The sequence below is a fragment of the Myripristis murdjan genome, chromosome 4 (genome assembly GCF_902150065.1).
Source record: "Myripristis murdjan chromosome 4, fMyrMur1.1, whole genome shotgun sequence".
In the NCBI taxonomy this organism is placed as follows: Eukaryota; Metazoa; Chordata; class Actinopteri; order Holocentriformes; family Holocentridae; genus Myripristis; species Myripristis murdjan.
In genome coordinates, this window is record NC_043983.1 from 28325861 (window position 1) to 28350018 (window position 24158).

Below are 24158 nucleotides of genomic sequence, written 5' to 3' on the forward strand. Positions count from 1 at the left end.
TGCCTTCTTCTATTTTGCTGCTCTCTCTGTTTGTTTACTGCAACCCACAGTACCGTCACAAGTTGGAGCTGGGCCACTCCACTCTCCTGTTTCATCACAGTGAATCTCTGATGATCCATACAGGACTAAAGAGCTTGACGTGCAGTGAAATCGGAGCACATTGCCATAGGTTGTATTCTCGGGGTCCCCGATCACCTGGACGCCATCGTCCACATGAATCACTGGGCACTTCTGGGCTACATCGAGGAAATCAATAAAAAATAGCAACATGGATGAAATAATACAATAGTCACAGATCACCTTTTCCTTGGAGTCCATAAAATAAGATGCGAGACACACAAGAGGGTTTACCTGTACATGAATATGGACCACTCCACTGCCCGGTTTCTAAACATTCAATCTGTGGACTTCCTTGAGCAATCATTCCACGGCTGCACTGAACCTTTATCTTAGTGCCGTTGCGTACACGTGTGCTGTTGTGTGGGTCTATGCAAGTAGCTGTTTTTGGGATGAAAAAACAACAAAAACAAAAACTGATTAACATAGATTTTTGTTTGACTTTGTTTTAGATAAACAGTGACATTTTGGATTTAAATTTTGACTCATTTCAGAAACAACTATACATTGAATTCAGAAGTTGCAATGGCATTAATAATTATTGCATGTGATCCTAACAATCATGGTAATAATACATTATATTGAGTATGGTTTTGTATGTAAGTTGCTTGACCATGCAAGGCTCTAAAAGGCAGCATCAGTGCTTTAAATGGTTTCTAAAAAGGGAGAAGCTAAAATTGAGCTCTTATTCTTATTTCTTGTTAAAAGCTGAGCAGCTGCATTTGAATAATCTCCATTTCAGTCTCGAACACATCAGTTTTCATTTAGCTACGCCCCTCAGTTGAACATGATTGTCAACACACAAGGCGCAGTTTTGTCCTACTGATTCAAACAGGGCAAAAGAAATCACCGCGGCGATTGGTACATTTACAGCCGTAGATATTAACCTCTACTCTGTACTGGAAAACATCGGCTTTGAGAAAATGTTTAGTGTAACTGAGCTCCGTTATTCCTTCAGTTTGATTACACAAATCCATACTGATACCAAGAAATAGTTAAGAAATACTGAGGGAGAATTGAAACTTACAGAGGCATCTTGTCTCTCCAATCCATTCACCATTGCTGCAGGTTTTATGAGTCTGACCATCCAGAGTGAAGTTCTTATGACAGCTGTATTCAACAGTCTCATCCTCGCTGTAAATCGGCTTCACAGTGGACGTGATGTCTCCATTTTCAAGTGGCGGTGGACTTGCACAATCCCATGGTGCTAAAAGATGGGCAATTAGAGAATGATAAGGTAAATTTTAGCCTGACAAAGCCTAGCACTCTCTGATTTCATTTCAGCTGTTTACTTCATGAAACAGTGTGGGCGCTGTCGGGTTCAAACTATTTGTAGATGCGGCTGCAGAAACAGGTGCTCATAAAACATGTAGCAGGTGATTGTACCAACCATCATCATTGTCCAGTCACATGAACAAACCTTAGTATGACTTAATATGAGAGCACTAAAGCTAAACAAGCAGCAGCAAATTTAGCAGTTGGTGGAACAACTTAAGTCAAAATTGTTTTTTTAAATTTTATTTTAGACGTAATTTCTGTCCCCAAAAAATCACATGCTTCCACAAATAACGTATCTTTCAACTATTTCTGTGATACCAAAATCAGGTAGAGATTGTGATGGGCCCTCTGATTTTAGATTTGTTTAATCAGTTGTGATAAAAAAAAATATTACTAAAGCCATAAATAACAGACATAAATCTTGCCAAATATTATTCATTACTTGAACATGTTTATATTATATTTAAAGAGATAAAAGACAGATGTAACACTAATGGTGGTTGATGCAGAAAAAGCTTTTGAATAGTCTCATTTGTATAAAGTGCTAGAGGTTGAAGAGTTTCTAGTGAAATTTCATATTTCATATATAAAGTTCATATTCCTATCTTTTTATAATCCTTGTTCATAGTGTTTATATTGCTTACTGCTATTTATCATGTGTATACTGTATATTTCTTCTAAATTTGCACATTGACCTACCTCTATGCACATTTTATACACCCATGCACACGTTTTTTTCTGTTTTTTTTTGTTGCACATTGCTTTTTGCACACTGGGTTGTACTTAGGTTATTCTGTTGTTCTGTTGTTAGGTTATTCTTATTCTGTTATACTAAAATCTTATTCTTTATTTCTATTTTTTTTATTTACTTAATCTGTAATCTGTGGATACTGCTGAAGAAAATGTGAATTTCCTGCGGGATGAATAAAGTATCTACCTACCTACCTATTTCTTAATATGGTAAAAACAATTTACAAATCACCAAAGACACAAGTATACCCAAAAGGAATGCTTTCAAATCATTTTTCCTTGATTTCCTTGAACAATTCAAGGATGCCCTCACACATCTCACACAGACACATCTCTACATCAACTGTGCAGTGGAGACTGCACAAATCAGGCCTTTATGGTCAAATAGCTGCTAAGAAACTACTACTAAGGAAAAGCAACAAGCAGAAGAGATTTGTTTGGGCCAAGAAACACAAGGAATGGACATTAGACCAGTGGAAATCTGTGCTTTGGTCTAATGAGTCCAAATTCGAGATCTTTGGTTCCACCTGTCGTGTCTCTGTGCGACGCAGAAAAGGTGAACAGATGGTCTCTACATGCATGGTTCCCACCGTGAAGCATGGAGGAGGAGGTGTGATGGTGTGGGGGTGCTTTGCTGGTGACACTGTTGGAGATTTATTCAAAATTGAAGGCACACTGAATCAGCATGGCTACCACAGCATCCTGCAGCGACATGCCATCCCATCCGGTTTGCGTTTAGTTGGACGATCATTTATTTTTCACCAGGACAATGACCCCAAACACACCTCCAGGCTGTGTAAGGGCTATTTGACCAAGAAGGAGAGTGATGGAGTGCCGCGCCAGATGACCTGGCCTCCGCAGTCACCTGACCTAAACCCAATCGAGATGGTTTGGGATGAGATGGACCACAGAGTGAAGGCAAAATGGCCAACAAGTGCTCAGCATCTCTGCGAACTCCTTCAAGACTGTTGGAAAATCATTTCAGGTGACTACCTCTTGAAGCTCATCGAGAGAATGCCAAGAGTGTGCAAAGCAGTAATCAAAGCAAAGGGTGGCTATTTTGAAGAAACTAGAATATAAAACATGTTTTCAGTTATTTCACCTTTTTTTGTTAAGTACATAACTCCATATGTGTTCATTCATAGTTTTGATGCCATCAGTTAGAATCTACAATGTAAAAGTCATGAAAATAAAGAAAAAACATTAAATGAGAAGGTGTGTCCAAACTTTTGACTGTATTATTCCCAGGGGGAGGGAGGCAAAAACACAGCTCAAATGTTTTACACAGACCATATAATTAATAATGCAAATGGGGAACCATGGATAGATGTTGAAGATAATCAGTTACAGCCTAATGGCTCTTTTTTTCCAAGTGAAAATTTTAAACAATAAATTTTATAATTCATCATTTATAAAATGCATGTGTTTAAAAAAAAAAAAAGAATGTGTGTGTGTGTGTGTGTGTGTGTGTGTGTGTGTGTTGTGAAGGTGGGGACACAGTATTACCTGTGAAGACAACTGTATGTGAGTGTGTTTTTCTAATGGATGAGCAACTAAAACAGGGTTGATATGTGAAGCTTGATTTTTTTGATGAAATGGTGATTATGTAACATGCTGAAACATTAAATGCATTAATACATTTAATGTATTAATGTTTAATTATGTTTTTAGGAACAAAATAGGTTTTTAGGATCTTGAAACAAAGCACATTAAATGGACTCCAGTTTCAAGAAAGGGACACTTGACTTAGAATAATTGTTGAAATAAGTGTGCATTGGAAACAAGTAATATTGTCCTACCCAACTGGCATTTTTTTTTCTTTTCTCAGAGTATTAGGTATTCATTCTTACCAATCTGTGACAAAGAAGCATCCATGCTCATCCACAGGACAAGAGACCAGAGCAGCAGAGAGAAAATCATGGTGGCCGTGCAGGATATTGACTTGCTGTAACCCGTTAGTCCACAAACAGAATCACTATCTGCGGAGGAGTCCCTTTTTATCCTCAAAAGATCCAATAGATTGCGCTAATTTGTGCTAATCTTAACCACCCCACCCATCCACCCACTCACCCACACACACACACCCACACACACACATACACACACACAAACACAAAGTCCAGTCAGTTACAAACAGACTGTTAACGGGAATTGAATGTTGATTTAACCATAATTTTAAAGGTCAGTTAACCTAACAATAACATGCAGTGGTCACATTTCAATCAGTGTGTGATTGAAGTGCAGACTTTCAGTTTTAATTTAATGGGTTGAACAAAAATATGGCATCAACCTTTTAGGAATTACAGCCAGTTTTATACATCGTGACCCCTTTGTCAGAGGCTCAAAAGTAATTGGACAAACTGTAACATACATAACTATAATTCTAAGGATTATATTCAATATTTGGAGGAAAATCCTTTGCAGTCTTTACTGCAGCTGCCTTCAGTTACTGCTTGTTTGTGGGTCTTTCTACCTTCAGTTTGGTCTTCAGCGAGTGAAACGCATGCTCAGCTGGGTTGAGGTCTGGGGACTAACTTGACCAACTGAAGAATATTCCACCTCTTTGCTTTCAGTAACTCTTGGGTTGCATTCACAGTACGTTTCGGGTCATTGTCCATCTGCACTGTGAGGCGCCATCCTGTCAGTTTTGTGAAGTTGGGCTGAATCTGAGCAGACAGTATAGCCCTATAAATCAGAATTCATCTACGGCTTCCATCAGCAGTCACATCATCAATAAAAACTAGTAACCCGGTTCCACTGGCAGCCATACATGCCCATGCCATAACACTGCCTCCTCCATGCTGGACAGATGATGTGCTCTGCTTTGGATCCTCAGCTGTTCCTTTCATTCTCTAGACTTTTCACTTTCCATCAGTCTAGTACAGGTCCAGCTTTTTTTTTTTTTTTTTTTTTAGCCTAATGATGGCCTCCTTCCCCTGCATAGACATCTCTTTGGATGACATGTTGTGGGTTCTGATAAACAACAACCAAAGGCAAATGCAAACACTTGGAATATACTCCAGACCTTTTATTTTCTTCATTTGTCATGGAATAATGAGGGAAAAGGCCACACCTGGCCATGAAACTGCTTTTTAGTCAAGTGTCCAATTACTTTTGAGCCTCTGGAAATGGGGTGACAATGTATAAAACTGGCTGTAATTCCTAAAAGGTTAATGTCATATTTCAGTTCAACCCCTAAAACCTCTAAAACTTAAAGTCTGTGCTTTAATCACATCTTGGTTACTCCATTTCAAATCCACTGTTGGTGGTGTACAAGGGCAAAATTATAAATATTATGTCACTGTCCAAATACTTATGGACCTGACTGTATTTCTTGGGGTGTGCAGTAAGGTTTGTACTGTAAGCCTTAAAGTACAGAAACCTGTGTAGTCACAAAAATATCATCACTGATCACAGCTGAACCGTCAATAGGCTGTTAAGACTTACACAGTCCTGCATTATGATAAAATGTCTGCTTTCTCTCTGGGTGATGGCTAAATGAAAAAAAAAAACAACAACAAAAAACAGAGTTTTCTTTATGCCTTAAATGTTTTTTATTGAGACTTCTGCAGGATTGGAATAACATCAGTATCAGGGTGAGAGCTGTGGGAGAAAATAAATACCTCTGATCAGAATTAAATCTCAACATACAGTGGGTTTAAATGCTGCATCCAGTTCAACACAGCCTGCAAAGGGTTTTCAATACAACTGTTATGAGAGCAAATATCAAACAGCAGCATGTCAAAATTGGTCATCTCGTCATTCTGAAAAGTGGTTTGAATACAGACAACTCCTTTTTTAAATGGGGCCACTGAATCATGCATAATTGTGGATTACAGAAATTTGTGTCTTGCAAAGATTGTCTTCTTTTAACCATAATACATTGTTTCTGATATTATAGGTCACAGTGCCAAGAGAGCTATTTCAAATAGTTCCTATAAACGTACCTTTGCACGTCATTACCTGTCAGCCTTATACAACACAGGTTAAACTGGAAAAAGAAGAAAAACATACAACCATTGTGACTCCCAATTTGTAACACAGGTCACACTTTAAGGTAAGGGTGCATGACATGATTCATGTTTGAATTCATGCATGAAAGTGCATCACTTTATGCATTAATATCGCAGGAATGATCAGGAATCAACACAAATTTGAAGATGTTCATTCATGACCTCCCATGACCTTCATGCATGAACAAAACATGACTTACAACATTAACTAAGGTAAGTAGATCTTAATTAATTGTGATTTTTTGAGCTTGATGGGGTTTTCCCCAAAATATTTGGACCACTAAACCAAATGCAACCCACAACACAGAGCTCAACATGAAATCATTCCTAATTAATTATCATTTATTCATGAGTTCATCATAGTTGTGACCCTGCAAATAAAGAGCTGATCGCTTTATTGCCTGTAATGTCAGCAGGTATTTGCAACAGTTACAAACACAAATCTAAGAAGTTGTTTGTTCTGCTTTATTTTCCCCCAATTTAAGCTTTTTTTTTTTTTTAACCTATGCAGTGTTTAGTCGTTGTGGTTTAGGTGGTGGTCACCATACACTGGACAGGAAAACATCTTGCTTCATAATTCATAATGGGACATCCTATCTTTTGTAATAATCAGACATAATGAACAACTAAATGCTGAAAGTACCTGACAACATGACAAAGATCAAATGTTCGCCACTTTATTTGAAGGGCAACAAACTTGATGAATTCATGAATAACTGATGTATAATTAATAATGATATTGGTGATGTGCTCTGTGTTGTAGTGGCTTGGTTTAGATTCAGCAGTCAAGAGGTTTTGCAAACAATGAGTCATAATCAATCACAATTCATGATGATGTACTTACCTTAGTAAACATTTTGCTGTCTATGTGTGAGGTCATGAATGAATATCTTTGAATTTGCGGTAACTTGTTTTTACTGTTAAGTGTTACCGTAACACACGGTACTGAAGCTTTTACTCTTAAAATGCCATCATGCAGTCAAAATTTTCCAGGAGCAAATCTTGAAGTGCCAGGTAAACGGGTTACTAACCCGCTCTCATACTGCTCCTTGGTCTGTTTGGCTGGTTGTGTCTGTGTCTGTTGCCTGGACGTCGCTCTGGTCTGTAGACTTCTGGTTTGGCTCCGGCTCTTTGACCTGCCGTCCCTGGTCCTGCTCCACCGGCTTGTCCCTGCTTACTTCTGTGTCTTCCAAGCCAGCAAGAGAGCAAGAAAGCAGAGTGAGAGAAGGCATTATATTGGCAGGCCAATATGAAAACTTCAAGGAAGGCTTACTGAAAAAAAAAGAAAAAAGTTTTGAAGCCTGCTCCACTTACCCCAGTCCTTACCTTTACACTCAATTGGTTCAGTCCACATGCCATTGACACATGTAGCATTACCATCAAACTTTCCCCCTTGTATGATGCATTCATATGTTATGACATCCCCATTGACGTATTTGTCTTTCTCTGCCACGATAATCAGTGTCTGCTGGTCAGCTTTAGGAGTCTCACAGCGCTCTGGAAATGTATGAAAAATTCAGTGTCTAAGAAATCCGATCAAAGACTTGTAGCAGTTTTCTTTGAGATGAAAGGGTTAGAAAATGTATTTGCACCATTAAGCTTTCAGTAGTCTTAGGAATAAATGTAGGACTTAACAATAGAGTCTTTAACTCTTCTTAAACCATGTTAAACAGGTTGAATGGACAAGGCCAGCATAGGTCAGCTACCTGCAAGCAACCCTGTGTGTCAAAAAGTTACTCAAAAATTAAATTGAACATATAAATGGTAAAACTAAATTAGTTTATCAAGGTAACTCAGTATGGTTAGACAGCACAGAGCTCCCTTTTTCCAACTTTGGATCAGGGTGCACCTGAACTCCCCATTTTCCAGGAAATATCCTGGATCGTACCCTTCTCTGATTGGCATTGGTATTCCCAAATAACAATGTAGGTGAGTTAAGTGTGTGTGGCAGGTATGATGATGCTGGGTGACATGGAAGATGTATACTTTCTTCTATTAAATAAATTGCACATATTTCAGAAGTGGATCCCTAATTTACAGACTTCAAGTAAAAAAAAAAAAAAAAGTAAGAAAATAAGTTTAAGTTAGATTAGACCTTTTGGGGTCTTTGGATAGGGTTAGTATTTCCAGGGTATAATAGTACATTACACATGAATGATTTCAATGCAATCTAGACAGAATATTGTTTGTGTTTTATGTTTTTTTTTTTTTTATAATCTCTTTAAGATTCTGGAATATGTTTACAGGGTTAAGTATTTGTAGATTTGTTCCTATAAATCTGGTCATCTCACTTTTGGCATTCATTTTTTAATCCATCTTTGCATCCCACATGGACTTTCTTGCATTATCAAAGCATTCAGATTGACTATTTTTATTTTATTTATTGTTTTTTTCCCAGCCAGCATTGTGACTTGTGATTGTACATTTTTATGCAGGCTTTTACAAAGTACACTTCTCCCTTTGTCATTGTTTCTGTTGCCATTTCAACAGAAAGAGATAAACAGACCTCAGTTAGACTCTTATTCAAAAAGCTGTTCATCATTCCAAACTGAATGCTGCACATAAAATTGATATCGGTGCACATGTGTTATTCAGTGACAACAGTGAAGGCATTAGCATGTTCATTATGCACTACTCACAAAAAGTTAGGGATATTCGGCTTTCGGGTGAAATTTCAGGATGAACCTAAAATGCATTATAACCTTTACAGGTGAACTTAATGTGACCTTCTGTAAACTTTTGAATGCACATGTCCAACTGTTCAATGTTTCAGTACTTTTTGCACAATTTGCTGTTCTCTAACAAGGAGTTTAACGGCAAAATTCACAACAGGTGTTTGATCCATGAATCGACCAATAAATTTCCTGGTTCAATTAGAATTGGTATTTAAACAGTCCTCCTCATCATGCTGTTCACATTTTGACATCATGAGACCAAGACGACACCTAACAATTGATCAGCAGCACCTCGCCATTGCGAGGCTTCAAACAGGATGTTCTCAGACGGAAGTGGCCACTGAGCTTAGAGTGTCACAGAGTGTCATCAGCAGGTTGCAACAGAGATACAGAGCGACTGGAAGAGTCACAGAAAGGCATAGAAGTGGATATCCTTTGGCCACATCCCACACTGATGACAGCTTCATTGTGAACAGTGCCCTGCGGAACCGGATGATGAATGCCACTCAACTCCAGGCACGTTTAAGGGAGGTGAGAGGCACCCAAGTGTCACGTCAGACCATTCAAAACCGTTTACATCAGCATGGTCTGTGTGCTAGACGACCTGCAAGGGTACCTGACCACACCACCAGGCACAGGTGTCATCGTCTTGCATGGACCAGGGAGCATTTACGCTGGACGAGGGACCAGTGGGCCTCAGTGCTGGTCTCTGATGAAAGCCGATTCATGTTGAGCAGAAATGATGGCCGCCAATGATGTTGGAGACGTCAAGGAGAGCCCTATGCATCAGCCACTGTTGTCACCAGACGAGCCTTTGGTGGTGGTGGTGTTACAGTGTGGTTAGGTGTGTCTAGTCAGTACAGAACTGCCCTAATGGTACAGTGACAAGCCCATACTACCTGAATAACATCATTAATCCAGTCATTGTGCCCCTGCATGAACAACACAGGCCTAATTTCATCTTCATGGACGACAGTGCTCAAGCTCATCGAGGTCGTATCATTAGGGAACGGTTGCTGGAGACTGGGGTACCTCAAATGGAGTGGCCTGCACTTTCTCCAGACCTGAATCCCATAGAAAACCTATGGGATCAGCTGAGTCGCCGTGTAGAGGCTCGGAGCTCTGTACCCCAGAACCTCAATGTCCTGAGGGCCGCCCTTCAAGAAGAGTGGGATGCCATGCCTCAGCAGACAATAAGTCGACTTGTGAACAGCATGAGACGTCGTTGTCAAGCTGTAATTGATGCTCAAGGGCACATGACAAGTTATTGAGACATTGACATTTTTTGTTGTGGTATACCCACCACTGTTGTTGGCTTTTGTTTCAAGAAATTGTTTGAGATGAGGAAATCACCAGTGCATGCTTCTACTTAAATGCCCTACTTTCATGATATAATATCACTGTATCGTGAACTTTTTACATTTTCCGTAAATTTCACCCGAAAGCCAAATATCCCTAACTTTTTGTGAGTAGTGTATGTATCTGTATTTTGAGAATATGTATATATGCTGTAGTCATGTGACATAAATATGTTATGTCCACTGTGGTAACAAAGACTTTTGTTTCATTGTGTTGGTGTGAAATACTTTGTGGAAATTGTTAATACGTACGTATGCACTTGATGTTATTCATTTCCCATTCTCCATTTTTGCACGTAATGCTATCTGCTCCTTTGATTGCGTATTTATCACGGCACTGGTAAGTTACTTGTGTGTCAGACAAGTATTCGTTCTCGTTGGACTTCACAATGATTGCATTCTCAACTTTAGGTGGAGGACTGCAGGACTTTTCACGAGCTGTAAGAGATGTAAATCGTTAACAGCTAACACTTTATATTTTCTTTTCAAGTATCAACAGCCAGTCAAATTAGATGGAGGTTGACTTACGTGAGCAGAAGGTTTCGGGTGTTTTTTGGTCATTTAACTCCCACTGTCCTCTCGTACAAGTTATATATCCATACTTAGAATTGTATCCCTTCTCACAATTAATTATGACGTAATCTTGGTCTCTATAGTCATCTGTTGCAGGTTTTTCGATCACTGCATGAGCAATCTCAGGGATTTGTCCACAGTTTTGAGTATCTAAGGTGCATATGAAAAAATAATTAGAAGCACTGTATTGTGGCAAACAATATTGTAAAAGCAAGGCTGGCAATGTACAAACAACATCAATGGAGATTCTTTCAATGACAGATGCGTGAAGGATAGACAGGATGATGGGAAAGTCAGTTCCAACACATATATCCTCACTCGCACTAATAATGGCCTCTGGTGCAGGACAGAGACTACTAATAATCCGTACCATGGATTAGTTTGTTTACAGTAATTATATTAAGGGATCATGATGAACTTAATGATATACATAGATGTTTGAGATGATGCCAGATGGATGTTGAAGCTGGAGCGAGTAATTCTCAGTTCATAACCCACTGTAGCCATTGAAAGATATATTTGAGATGTACAGGTTAGTTTTATTTCATGCTTGTTTATAACAAGGCCTGTGGATATTAAAGATCTCTTACCAATGCATTGTGGATTTTCAGACCACACGCCCTCGTGACATTTGATTTCCCTCCACCAGCCTTTGGTGAAAGGCTTGTACCCTTCATTACAGGTATAGTAGAACGTCCCAACTGCAAATGGCCCAACTACAAATCCATGCTCAACGTGAGGTTTTGAACAGGTGGTTTTATCTGTTAAAACAACAGACATATGAATGAGATTTGTTCCAAACGTCACTTCAAACAAAGAAACCACCGTTCTACAACAATAACAATACAAAATATCTTTGTGTCTTTTGTGTTTGTTTCAAATCCCATTCCCAGGGGGACAGATGCCATATCCCAGGGCTTGGTCATGCTCTTCTTCATCTGATTTCAGCACCAAAGGCACTCCTTGGCCTTAGTATGAGACATGAGGGATGGTGACGTAATATGAAGAGAAAGACAGTCTGGAAGAATTTGATTCCCGCTTCCAGGGAGACAGAGATGGGGACAGAGATGTGTACAATTTCAGTTTTGTTACCATAACTGAACCTTTGCCTAACCTTAACCAACTGTTTTTTATGCTTAAACCAGATCTTTTCCTAACCTGAACCAACTGGTTTTAATGCTTAAACCCAAACTTTCCCTAACCATAACCAACTGGTGTTGTTGCCTAAACCTAACCACATTACACCTGTGATAAAAGCGATAAAGTCTCATCCTGATGCTGAAGGGCGACTTTGGTATATCAGATGTGAATGCGGCGTGACAAAACTGAGGTATTTGCCAACCTGGTAATGAGAATTTGTTGTCCTTATAGAGTAAATTACAAAAAAAAAAAAATTGTATTGTGCTCTGATGAGGGATCTTTTGCCTTAAAAAAATTGTTAAAACATCTTCCTGGAATTGTCCTGCTGCAGTCTTGCCTCATCTATGTATTACATTGTTTTCTTAAAAGAATAACTAATGCAGTTTACAGATAATACAATAGTTTTTTTTTTTTTAAAGAAATGCAGTGTGATTAAAAAAGTTGCCAAAAGCCAGGTACTTTTTCACTATTTGTACCCAATTATGCAAAAGTAAAGTCACTTTTATTTATCATTTACCATATTATTACCAGAATTTTGCATCTTGGTTCTGTATTGCTGTAGTCCAGCAGGCTGCATAGGTCTCCTTTAACCTTCTGGCTTGGGGAGAATATAGATGGGGGCTTTGGTGGTCTTGCATAGGAGAAATAATGGTTTCCATATGCTCGGCTTATGTTGTTTTAACTACAGTATATAAGATAACAACTCTCTTTGCAGAAGGTTGAAAGACAGAAGCCAGAGAACTGTGGTGATCTTTCTCCTTTATTGCAATATGTATATTTCTTATCATCAAGAATATCACATCGTGTTTGAGAAAAATCATTTATTATTATTTCCCAGACCTTGAATACACTACCTTCACACAGGGGGTCTGGCGTCCATCCATTAGCTGTGCAGGTGGCAACACCCTTGCCACCCGTGCTTTTATATCCTTCTCTACAGGTATATCTTTTTGTTGCACGCAATGTTTTCCTCCTCCATTCCTGTTCTTTGAAATTTTGAATCAGATCGTAGCCATGTGGTATGGTGCAAGTTTTTTCTAAGGTTATAGAGAAAGATGTAGTTGTTATGTAAAACATGAAATTAAAACACAAGACACACTGCACAGAGTGGAAACTATTCATCAATTGTTTGCATTGCCGACCAAATAAATACAAATAACTACTTTCCGCATTGCACTGTATCTGAACAATAGGTTTGGATAAAATAATTTGTTAACACTTTCTATGAAGGTCTATTGTATAATGCATTATGAGCGCATTCATAAGGCATTATAATGCATTTATAATGCGTTATACAACATGTTATAAATGTTCATAATCATGTATGACAACTTATAACAAGGTTTATAAATGATTATAAGTGGTGGATATAATGTGTTATAAGCTCATCATTCATAATGTTTTATACCTTCATGGCAAAGTGACAACAGTGTTTTATGGAAGAATCTGAAGTCCTGGGTGCTATACCATGTTATAACTACCAGTTATAAAAATAAATTAATTAATTGTATTATAGTATTATAGTATCATATAATTGCTAATAACCTTACACAATGCTGTCACTTTACTTAGAGCTCACAAAGTCATCCTATAGCACATTACTGATGTTTATTAGACATTATTCCAGAAGTGCTGACACTTTACTTTAAGCTCACAAAGTCATCCTCTAACACATTATTGATGTTTAAAAGGTATCATTCCATTTCAGAATTTGAGCATTTATTATTTCTTATGATGTGTTACAGCAGTTCATATTATTTTTATGCGCTCATAATGAATTATACAATAGACCTTCATAGAAAGTGTTACCAATAATTCTTTTATTTTAGCATATGACCTGTGCTCAGGAGCATTAATCCTTTTGCACAGTCAAAAGCCATATTTTTTGTATGGTGATCTCTGAATCCTGTGCAAACCACGCTCTGTACAGGTGATCGTAAAGGCTCCTTCACAATCACCCCTGCAGGCATACTGGACTCGTGCATTATATTTGTGTACCGACATTTCAGGACCGATGATCTCAGCATTCTTTATGTTTTGTTTGTCAGTTGTTATCTCTAAAAACATTCAAATGCACTTAGGAAGCATTCTACACTCTGACTGGCTGGTGAACGGCTGGTGAGGGATTCAGTTTGCCCTGATGCTGGACTTTTTTGGCAGTCAATCAGCTTCAGCCTTAGCCTCACTGAAGAAGCTGAGGCTGCCATCTTTGATTTTGTTCCAACCAGTACAACCAAAGACTGCCAAAATGTCCTGTATCAGACACTACAGTATTACACATGAGCCATACTTGGTGCAGGGTGCAGGTCCTTACCTCTGCAGCTCTTAGCCCCATGCCAACCACTTGCTTTACAGGTGAGAGTGAAGTCTCCTTCATAATCACCCTTACAGGTATACTGGACTCGTTCTCGGTTTGTGTACTCTGACTTTGCATAGCCAACAATTTCAGCATTTTGAACATCAAGTTTGGGACATTTTATCTCTGAAAGAAAAAAATATGCAATTATGAGGCATTGTACAATCTGACTGGTGATAATTTTAGCAATATGATACACAGCCTCTGTATTACACAGTGATATGGTTTTGTCTATATTTTGAAAGTGGAAAAAAGTTTTCAGTTTAGGATTTTTCTTCTGTCACTAATTGTTTGATTAATTATTAATAGCTGCTTTAAAAGCTGATCAGAGGAGAACCAATGAGACTTTGTCATTCATACCACTAGTACTACTACTACTACTACTGCTACTACTACTACTGCTGCTACTACTACTACTGCGACTGCTACTGCTACTGCTACTACTACTATTACTACTTCTACTACTCCGACTACTACTGCTACTACTACTACTACTGTTACTGCTACTACTACTGCTACTACTATTAATAACAATCATGAACAAAAATAAAGATAATAGATAATAGTTTTTTCTTTCAAAGCAGTTGTTAAAAACATTTTCATTTTTATTTATTTATTTATGTTAAGGTGAAGCAGCCATTTTTTATTTTGTTCCAATGGAAAATCCAATGGAAAATCAGGGTATAGCCCAACCAGTACAACTCCCAAAATGTCCTGTATTAGGGGTTTCAGTATTACACATGAACGATACTTGGTGCAGGTCCTTACCTCTGCAGGTCTGAACCCCCAGCCAACCGCGTGCTGTACAGGTGATAGTGAAGTCTCCGTCATAATCACCCCTGCAGACATACCGGACTTTTTCTTTGTTCTTGTAATTCCACTTGCGAGGAGTGGAAGCATGTTCAATATTTAGTCTGGGACATTTTATCTCTGAAAGAAAAAAAAAAAAACAATGAGGCATTGTACACTGTGACTGGTGATAATTTTAGCAATATGATGCACAGTCTCTGTATAACATATAGTGTATGTTTTTTTTTTTTTCGCTTTCAAATCTTTTCCTCAGTTAAAAACTTTCTTTCTTTTTTTTTTTTTTTTGGAAAACCAAATGATAAACAAACTAAGATAAGTGTAGCAGAAAACAGTAAGAAATACACCCCCTGATATACTGAGGTTTTGCGGTGGCGGTAATGGCACTTTGTAAAAAGCAACAATTCTGATTCATTAACAGTGCACAGATTGATATTGCACATGCAACTGAAGGTACAAACATTTAGCTCCTTATAGACCTGAAGAATATGTATTTTATGGTGTGCCAGCCTGACAGCGCAAAAATGAAAGAGGGTTTTACTCTAAATAGCTCCTAACGCCTGATTTACTACAAGAAAAACAGTTTATTTAATCCTGGATTGTGCACACTGTTAACTTCTTAGGCTGAGGATGAGGATGAGGATGTGGATGTGGAGGAAGAAGTAGAGGGGATAAAAGATAAGGATGGCAGGTGCATACAAGATTTTTCATGGATGGCCTGTTCACCATAAGGATTGTTTAAAATAAAATCTATAATATAAATGGTGTGTAATTACTGTAGGCTATATTTGAACAAGATGTACTAATAATACTTAATCTTTTGGATTGGATTAGTCAGACGCAATAGATCTAATTTGTTTTATACCTTTAAGACGTGGCTCTTACCATCAGGTTTGTTGTGATTGTAGTTTTCTCGTTGGTTTGTTGCACCAAAATTGTGACAGAACTCATTTAAATGTCAGCTGTTAGTAACTCACTCACTAAATTGGTAATAGTTGCAGCTCTTTTTTTTTCCGTAGCACCGACAGCCTTCGTAAATCAGGCTGACAGTGTTTGATCCTGACTGCCTGTACACAGTGGTTTTTGGACCCACCCACCCAGTTGAGAGCTGATTGACACTCACATTAAAACGTAACAATCACTAAATGTTTCTTTGACACAAGCTCCTGCAGTTCTGTACCTGAGCATACTGGGTCGTGAGTCCACGTTCCGTCCTGCTGGCAGGTAACCTCTGTGGAGGTTTCTTTTGTGGAGAAAAACCAGTAATCCTCTCCACATATGACTGTTAGTCTGTCGCCAGGGTAAAACACATTTCTGGATTCAGGTTCATACCTGGTTCCACTGATTGATTGCAGTATTGTACATTTTACCTCTGCATGTGTTGGGAAATCAAATAAGCATTATGTTAGTTTGTTGTAACAAGAGGAAATATCATAAAGACATCATGCTGTTAATTTTAAACCAGATCTAAATAAATCATTGAGTAGCTCTGTACATGATACTTACGTTCACACAGAGGTGTGGGCCTCCACTCTGCTCTGGGGCCTACTTTTGTACATTTTGGAAGTATTCCTTGAGTAGGTTTGTAGTTGACATCGCATTCAAAATGCAAGACATCGTTTTCTTTGTACTCCTTGGCATTTCCACGCACTCTGCCATGTTCAATCCTTGGTGGTCCACATATTATCTCTGTTGAAGAAAAAATGCATGGCCACATATATAAATATAACATTGTCATTTGATTATGAAGAGGCACATAAATAGTAACATTTAAACATCTGGAGGAAAAATGACAGCAAACATTTCCCTAATTTGAACCATTACCTTTTACTAACTTTAACTAAGTAGTTTTGGCGGCTAACAAAGTAAACAAAGCAAACAAAAGTGGTAAAATTGCATCATTTTCTTCTGGTGACCGGGTTGGAGCAGAACATTATAAGCAATTTTGAAAATAAGACATGCTGTAGGATTATGTTATAAAATGCCAAATGTACATCCAGCCTCCCGATGTTCAGTTTTATTTACTGCAAAATGTCCAGTCATGACTCAATACGCATGTGAATTTTATAATTATCATTTATGTGGCAAAAAAAAAAAAAAAAAAAAAAAAACACTTAAGGAATTTAAATGTAAACTCTCACATGCTGACATCAGTTAAATAATGATGTAAGTTGATACCACTAGCAGTGAACTGATGCGTGAAAAGGTCCTAAACCCATAAAAACTCAAATTGCTGCAGCGGAGCAGCTCAGTGTTGATGAGTAGAAGACTCACTGGTCAGCTCTGAGGTCAGTGAGAGGATCTATGTGAGGGTGAAGCACCACCTTTAAGCCAGGCTCAAGCTTTTTCTGCCATGCTCCACTTGCAAAACTTTCCATGTACCCAGCTCCATTGAAATAATGACAAAAAAGGTCAGATTTAACTTGAAATAACATCAAGCTAATGAGGATTCCTTACTCCTTTCTATCTGTGATTTCTGTTGTGCAAAAAGAAAGCAACTTTCACTTCAACTTTTTTGCTATATGGCTCTATCAGACTTTGAATGCTTTTTCAAAAATAGAGAGAAGGCAATCTGTACCGAAAAAGCAGATATTTGGCAAGAAAGATGAGGAGGTTTCTGAGGACACAAGTCTTGCCAGTACATCAGTGGGTGCAATGAGCAAACCTTTTCAAAAAGGGGCTGCAGGATTTACACTGCCACTCTCAAGTAATGCTCAATGTTGAGCTTAGATCTGTACCTCACCCTATGGGCTCTAATTTCCCGGCGCAGCGCGGGTGGCGCAGTGAGGCGAACCCCGCGCAGAGCTAGTTTCGACCGGCGAAACGGGAGAGGCGGACAGTTTCCAAGTTTCGCAGACCGACGTGCGCCGAGATGGGAGTGGTGGCGCAGCGGGGGGAGGTGCCGACAGATTCAGCTTGGCGCAGTGACAGTGTCGTGCCAAAAGGCTTCGCCGAGGTGCGCCAAAAGCTCGCCATCTGAAACCACGTCTACTTTCAGCGCAAGGCGGAGCGGAGCTGGCGCAGTGGAAGTTTGGCTGACTGGCGCACATTACCAAAACCTCACAATCAGCACAAACGGTGCCAATCTCCTTTGATCTGACATCAGTTGTGACGGGACAGTTGATATGGAGATATATGTATGTGCTGATTGTGATCGTAGCATTGAATAGTGTTTTTTTCGGTATTTATTGCATTGTTCATGTGTCTGACATTCCGGAAGCCTGCCTGTGAGGTTTTGGTGACGTGTCCGCACTGATCGCCGGTCTCCGCTCCGCGCCTGTCTCCTGGGCTCCGCTCCGCCTGCGGCAATAGACCTCCATGTCAGCTGTGTAAACTTTCATTACGCCTTCACGCAGCGCATTTTAAAGGCAAGGACAGGGGCTCATTTGATTGGTTAAATGTGAATCGGCTGTGTCAAACCTACTCCACGCCTTCTCTCCTCCCCTCCGCCGGTAGGAGGGACGGCGGAGTACTTGCGCCACCGAGAACGGCGTGCCAAACTTGGAAAATCTGCCTGGCCACACCCAGTTGGCGAAGCGCATCTGCGCTACACCCCCGCCTCGCCAGGTCTGCGAAACTAGAGCCCTATGAGTGGATGTTCTCTCTTGAGTCACACCCGATCATACTGAGCACTGTTGTTTGGGAAGTGTTTCTGAAAGAATCATCTCGGGGAGAGATGAAGGCATGGAATCACTGTGGTCTCTCCAGAGTCACTGGTTTCAGCAAATTCACTCAGGTTCTCAAAGGAATCAGTGTTTCCTCGATCAATTTGCCTGCCCCACATCTGTGTGGGTGAATGTGATGATCTTGTCTGCTGGGTGAGGAAGGTGCTTGTCTCAGCTCATCTGCACACACTTTGTGAGGAGATGGGACAGGCGATAAAATTGATTGCAATGTCTGCTAGTCTCCAACCGGTGCAGTTGTCTTTTATCTGTCCGGTGCCCACATTGCGTAAACAGCAAAAGCACTTGCATGGTCTTAAAATGAGGTGTGGTCAGGCACACTGTTGGTGCATTGCTATCTTGGGGCAGTTGAAAATGATTGTACGACTGACCAGCAAAAACCAGGTCTGACATCAGTGGTGCAGTGTTATTTGTGCACTTTTACTTTGTGCATGAGCAGATCCATTTCCTCTGCAAAGAAGTGTTCTAACTAACCTGGCAAATGCACCATTATAATAACAATCTGCCAAAAAGTGCAAGCACATTATGGCTTTTAAAGGGAATGACAGATGGCATTGTGATTGGCTTATTGCATGTTACACCCAAAACACACCCATGATTAACGGAGAGACTAAGTACAACCCTTTTGAACAATGTGCCTGGCGCAGTAACAATTTTTCCGCCATTAATATAGCAAAAGTGGACTTGGAAACACACCAAATACACTTGTGCTATGGTCCTCAGACCATGCGCTTAGATCGTTAAAATAGAGCCCTATGTCTTGTTTGTCTTGGAAGCATCATCAGTTTTTCTTTTTGTTCCTGTCAAAAATCTGTCATTTATTCTAACAGACTCTCTGTGTGAATGAACACCGCTGCTAATGAGAAAGCATTATCTGTTTATTGTTCCACCGTGGAAAAGATTCAGATGTCAAAACGTTAGTTCCGCACCACATTTCCCCCACGGTCATGCATGTCCCCCGTGTAATGCCTCCACTTTGAGAAATGCTGCTACAAGTGCCATGTGCATTTCCTGTCTGCTTGATATTATTTTTGGCAATAGGAAAGCTCTGTGCTCTTGCTGTGATTTCATGCTAAATCCCATCTGTTAAGAATCAATCAGGATTTCAGTTTATGCTGAACTGTGCAAGTTGAATAACAAAATCATGAGCTCATGGCATAGGTTTGAGTCCAGCTCTGTGTCTTACAGCAGCCATGGCTCTCACACAGCAAAGCCGACATACAAAGAGCTTCACAATTTGAGCAAAATTTCACAATGCATTTCCAGCACCATGTAACTGGTGTTGGAGCTTCTGTAAAAGGAATAGGGGGTGACTGATTGATTTGTAATGCTTGTTATAGTGTCACTAGATTGTTCCTAGGTGATTAATAGTGGTAAATAAGATGATCGCCCCCTTTTAAATCTTCGCCTGCTTCTATTTTGCTGCTCTCTCTGTTTTTGATTACTGCAACCCACATTACCGTCACAAGTTGGAGCTGGGCCACTCCACTCTCCTGTTTCATCACAGTGAATCTCTGCTGATCCATTCAGGACTAAAGAGTTTGACGTGCAGCGAAATCGGAGCACATTGCCATAGGTTGCCTCCTCAGGGTCCCCGATCACCTGGACGCCATCTTCCACATTAATCACTGGGCACTGCTGGGCTACAATCAATTAAAAAATAGCAACATGGATGAACAAAAAAAACTCAAAAGGATTAAAATGTAAGTATTACAAGTTCACATTTTAGCCTATTTGTTTGAAAGTGGACATTGAATCTATATTTTAATACATACAACTACATGTAAATGTGCAATGTTTAGTCCCTGGGCAGCTTGGGCAGGTTTACTATAAAGTAAACAGGCACAATAAAAACACAGTCAAAAGAAATGATAAAACAAAAAAGTAAACCTTAACACTACACAACACAACAGCAGTCTGAACACGGCAGTGAGATAATGGTAATCTCCTGTGCCTGGCAGTGCCTAATGCAAGGTCATGGATTTATTTTGATCACCCTGCCTGTTTGGGATTGTTTCTTGTACCTGCAATGTTTGCAAGATATCTTGGTGGATGAAACAAACTATGAAACAGACAAAAAGAGTGATTTCTCCACCTGAATACAGCCCTGCACTCTCTGTTCTTACCCTCACAGACAGGGACAACACCATCCCAGCCTTCTGCCATGCACCGGCGGTAGTTTGTCCTACTGACCATTTGGTAACTGAAAAGAGAATGACACAGAAATGGGAAATTGAGATGTTCCATTGGAACACACCTTTTTTTTTAAAAAAAAAACAAAAACGCTTTGTTCAGTGTGCAGAAACAAGCACAGAGACACACAACGCTGTTATCATAAATATATTAATTTCATACCCCTTCTGACAGGTGTATACAACTTCTGACCCAAAGACAAAATCGTCTCCCTTCTCCAGGTGAAATTCAGCGAACTGGGCCTCACCAGGATGACCACATGATCTTGCTGAAAATGCGAAATAAGCTGAGAGTGAGTATGAGCGAGTATGGCAGCAATAAAGCTAAACTTGCGACAAACTGACAAACTAAATCCTCCTTTCATCATCCTAAACCTAACCTTGTGTATGATATATGAGCAACGCTGATGGATAATGGCATTTTCAATCCAAAACAGACAACAAAGGATCAAAATAAAAAAATAAGAATGTAAAATATTGTTATAAAAGCATCAGATGTGAGGATTATCATTATTTCCTTTAAGGAGATGAAATATAATGCATGTGTTGTGTTGTGTAAAACTATGCAAGTGATTATGTAACGAGGCAAGATCATCAACAGGAAAGCCCCGCTAAAGAAGAGGAAGTAAAACTAACCACTGAACTGCTAGCAGAAAGTCAGGGTGTAACGTGTATAAATGTGTATGGTGTAATGTGTATAAATGTATTCGCTGAAGACAAAGGTCTGCAGTGAGAGGAAGCTGAGCATTGTATTAAGCTGCTCACTCCTTGCAAGTAAAAGAATATTACTCATCAAGCTGGGTGTCCGTCTTGTTGATTTAACCTACAAAGGGTCTCAAGAATTTTCGTGACAAATATAAATAAAAATTTAAAAAAGTTAATAGGATCAAAATCAGCGTGAATATCGCTCATTTTCCGGTAATGAGCATTTCATTTTAACATGTTGAAATAAAAATGCAGTTTACGTTTAAGTAATATGCACTTATTCAAATTTTCTTAAATCAAATACATGGGCAAAGCACTAATGTGTTACATCATGTAGGCTGTATTATTGTTTACAACTTATCACTATAATGATGTAATGAAGTAATGAATACATATTGGTTTCCAAACAGCATAAGACGTTAACTTACGTTGACATTTAGACCCACGAGGCATCCAGTTACCGCTTACACACATTATTCTGAAAAATCCTGTGAAGCCAACATTGCAGTTCACTCGCACTTGTGTTCCACCATCATATTTCTCCTCCAGGTTGGTGGTGTCAAAATTTTCATCATACAGTGGCCCATTTACAAACTGGGCACGTGTGCACTCTGTGGGACAAGAGTAAAGACAAAAAAAAAAAAAAAAAAAATTACTTTCAGTAATAATTTGTCAGATCACCATGGACGGTGTCATGTTCCAGCTTGTGCAAAACATAACATTTAAAATGCGCTTTGTCACTTTCATTCACTTTTCTTAACAGAAACATCAGAAAACAAATATTCAAACAGCAATAGCAATACAAATTACTGAGACTCAAACGTGAATGTGAGCATTTGTTCAAGAATAAGGCCTTACCTTGACTTTTCACCACGGTCAGTGTATGCATCCACAGAAGTAGAGCGCAGCCTCGAGCTATTAGATGCATTTTATCTTCATTGGCCAAAACAGCTGGGCAAAGCTTGACTCTTGAGAGAGAAATGCACCGCAGGAGCTGTGGATTTCACAGGGAAAAGAGTTGCTCAATGATTTATGCAAGTCTGTTCCAGTCCCCCAAAACACTCTCCAGCCAACAGGGAAGAGATAAAACGAGGAAGTGACCACACAACACCTTATATGACACACTGGCTCCAGAGCAGACGGGAAGGAGGGAGTTTGGACACATTGTGGACGTACTGCCTCACATAATAGTGGATTATAATGCAACAAAAGCTAATGGGATATTGGATATGAGGGAAAAAATAATGATAATAACCAATCAGGCAGACACTAATCTAATACACAAGACTTTTTCATGGATTTTTTTGTTTGTTTGTTTTGTTTTGTTTTGTTTTGTTTTGGTGTATAACTGCATTGTAATGAGTATTTCAGTGATTCATGCCTTCTGTTTAGTCTGGCTTTGACATGTTTATCATCCAGTAAGTAAGCAGAGCAAGGTTTATTTGTTTTTTGCCCCTTCTGGTAATCATTTGCAGCAGTCAATTGAGCAAATAAAATGGAATGTAGTTCTCCAGAAGTTAACGCCGGCTCTCACCCTCTGTGTGGCGTCCAATAACAGGGAAATTTATCAAATTTATATTAAAACTATCTGATTTGATATTGTGAAATGAGAGACAACTTCCATTTTGGCTGAAATCCACAAAGGTTGCCTATATGTGCGTAGTTATCAGTGATGGCAACAATTCAGAGTTTGTTTGGAAAAAAACAACAAAAAATATAGCAATTGAGCAATGTGGGGTCTGCCTTTATTACTCAATGTGGCTTCATATCAGTTTCATTAAACTGATTGTTGTTAACTAAATGTGTGCCTGTGCCATTTGAAAGTCACCAAATCAGATTCCAAATAAAAAGTCAGTCTGAAATGTGTTCACAGCTGATATTTTGCTTTCTGCATTCCACAATTTTCCTTTGGTAATAACTTATTCATTGCCTTTCTGCCTTACAGGAAAATTATACAGTAACTAACCCTGCCTTCTCTTTTGATTAATACTAAATGACACAGAGCCATCTACCATCTTTAAAAAAAATGGCACTGAAACTCTAAGTTAATTTGGTCACATCAGCGTGCTGTATCATTAAATTATTACTGCTGAGTGTTTTGAGCGACAGTGTGTACGTGTGATTTGCAGCCTTCTTGGCCAAAGCACTGCTGACTGAGCAGAAAGATGAGGTTTTACTGAAAAAGGCCTTTGTTTTTAGACAGCAGTTACTGACAACAAATATTTTGAGTGCTAATATTCTGTATCTTAAAAAAAAAAAAAAAAAATACTCAGTGCAGAATTTTGTTCTTGTTAAGATGGAAATGCCTCTGAAACAGAATTTAGACCATCATGTGGCACAAAAACTCTCAAGTGAAACAGGTTAATGAAATTCTCCTTGCAGCTATTTAGGCCAGGGTGATTTGACCCACCCACTAAGTAATAAATTCAGCATATTCAAAAATCAATAAAGTGCAATTAAAAGAATACATTACATTTACAGTCTGTTTTTATTTAGGTGTGGACAGGAACA

At 39.1% G+C, this 24158-nt stretch overlaps 1 protein-coding gene across 1 annotated transcript; it reads right to left on the minus strand.

Moving 5' to 3' along the window:
- Positions 1 to 5685: 5685 nt before the first annotated feature.
- Positions 5686 to 22575, minus strand: LOC115357386 (complement factor H-like). The gene is made up of 17 exons (XM_030048783.1): positions 22506 to 22575; positions 22076 to 22258; positions 21106 to 21211; positions 20877 to 20953; positions 20211 to 20393; positions 16574 to 16756; positions 16248 to 16439; positions 15029 to 15190; positions 14219 to 14386; positions 12759 to 12941; positions 11355 to 11525; positions 10720 to 10914; positions 10444 to 10629; positions 7473 to 7655; positions 7190 to 7344; positions 6093 to 6136; positions 5686 to 5748 (listed from the first exon to the last, which is right to left on the minus strand). Exons 1-15 carry the CDS (start codon positions 22573 to 22575, stop codon positions 7196 to 7198), a joined length of 2391 nt encoding a protein of 796 aa, XP_029904643.1. The 3' UTR covers positions 5686 to 5748; positions 6093 to 6136; positions 7190 to 7195.
- Between the last annotated feature and the right edge of the window lie 1583 nt (positions 22576 to 24158).

Excerpts from the sequence above, each read along its gene's own strand:
- LOC115357386 (XM_030048783.1), bottom strand. The coding sequence starts at position 22,575 with ATGCATCTAATAGCTCGAGGCTGCGCTCTACTTCTGTGGATGCATACA. Across the intron at positions 15,191-16,247 it reads TCACGACCCAGTATGCTCAG|AGATAAAATGTCCCAGACTA; the intron begins GTACAGAACTGC and ends TTTTTCTTTCAG. Across the intron at positions 7,345-7,472 it reads GTGTAAAGGTAAGGACTGGG|ACACAGAAGTAAGCAGGGAC; the intron begins GTAAGTGGAGCA and ends CTGGCTTGGAAG.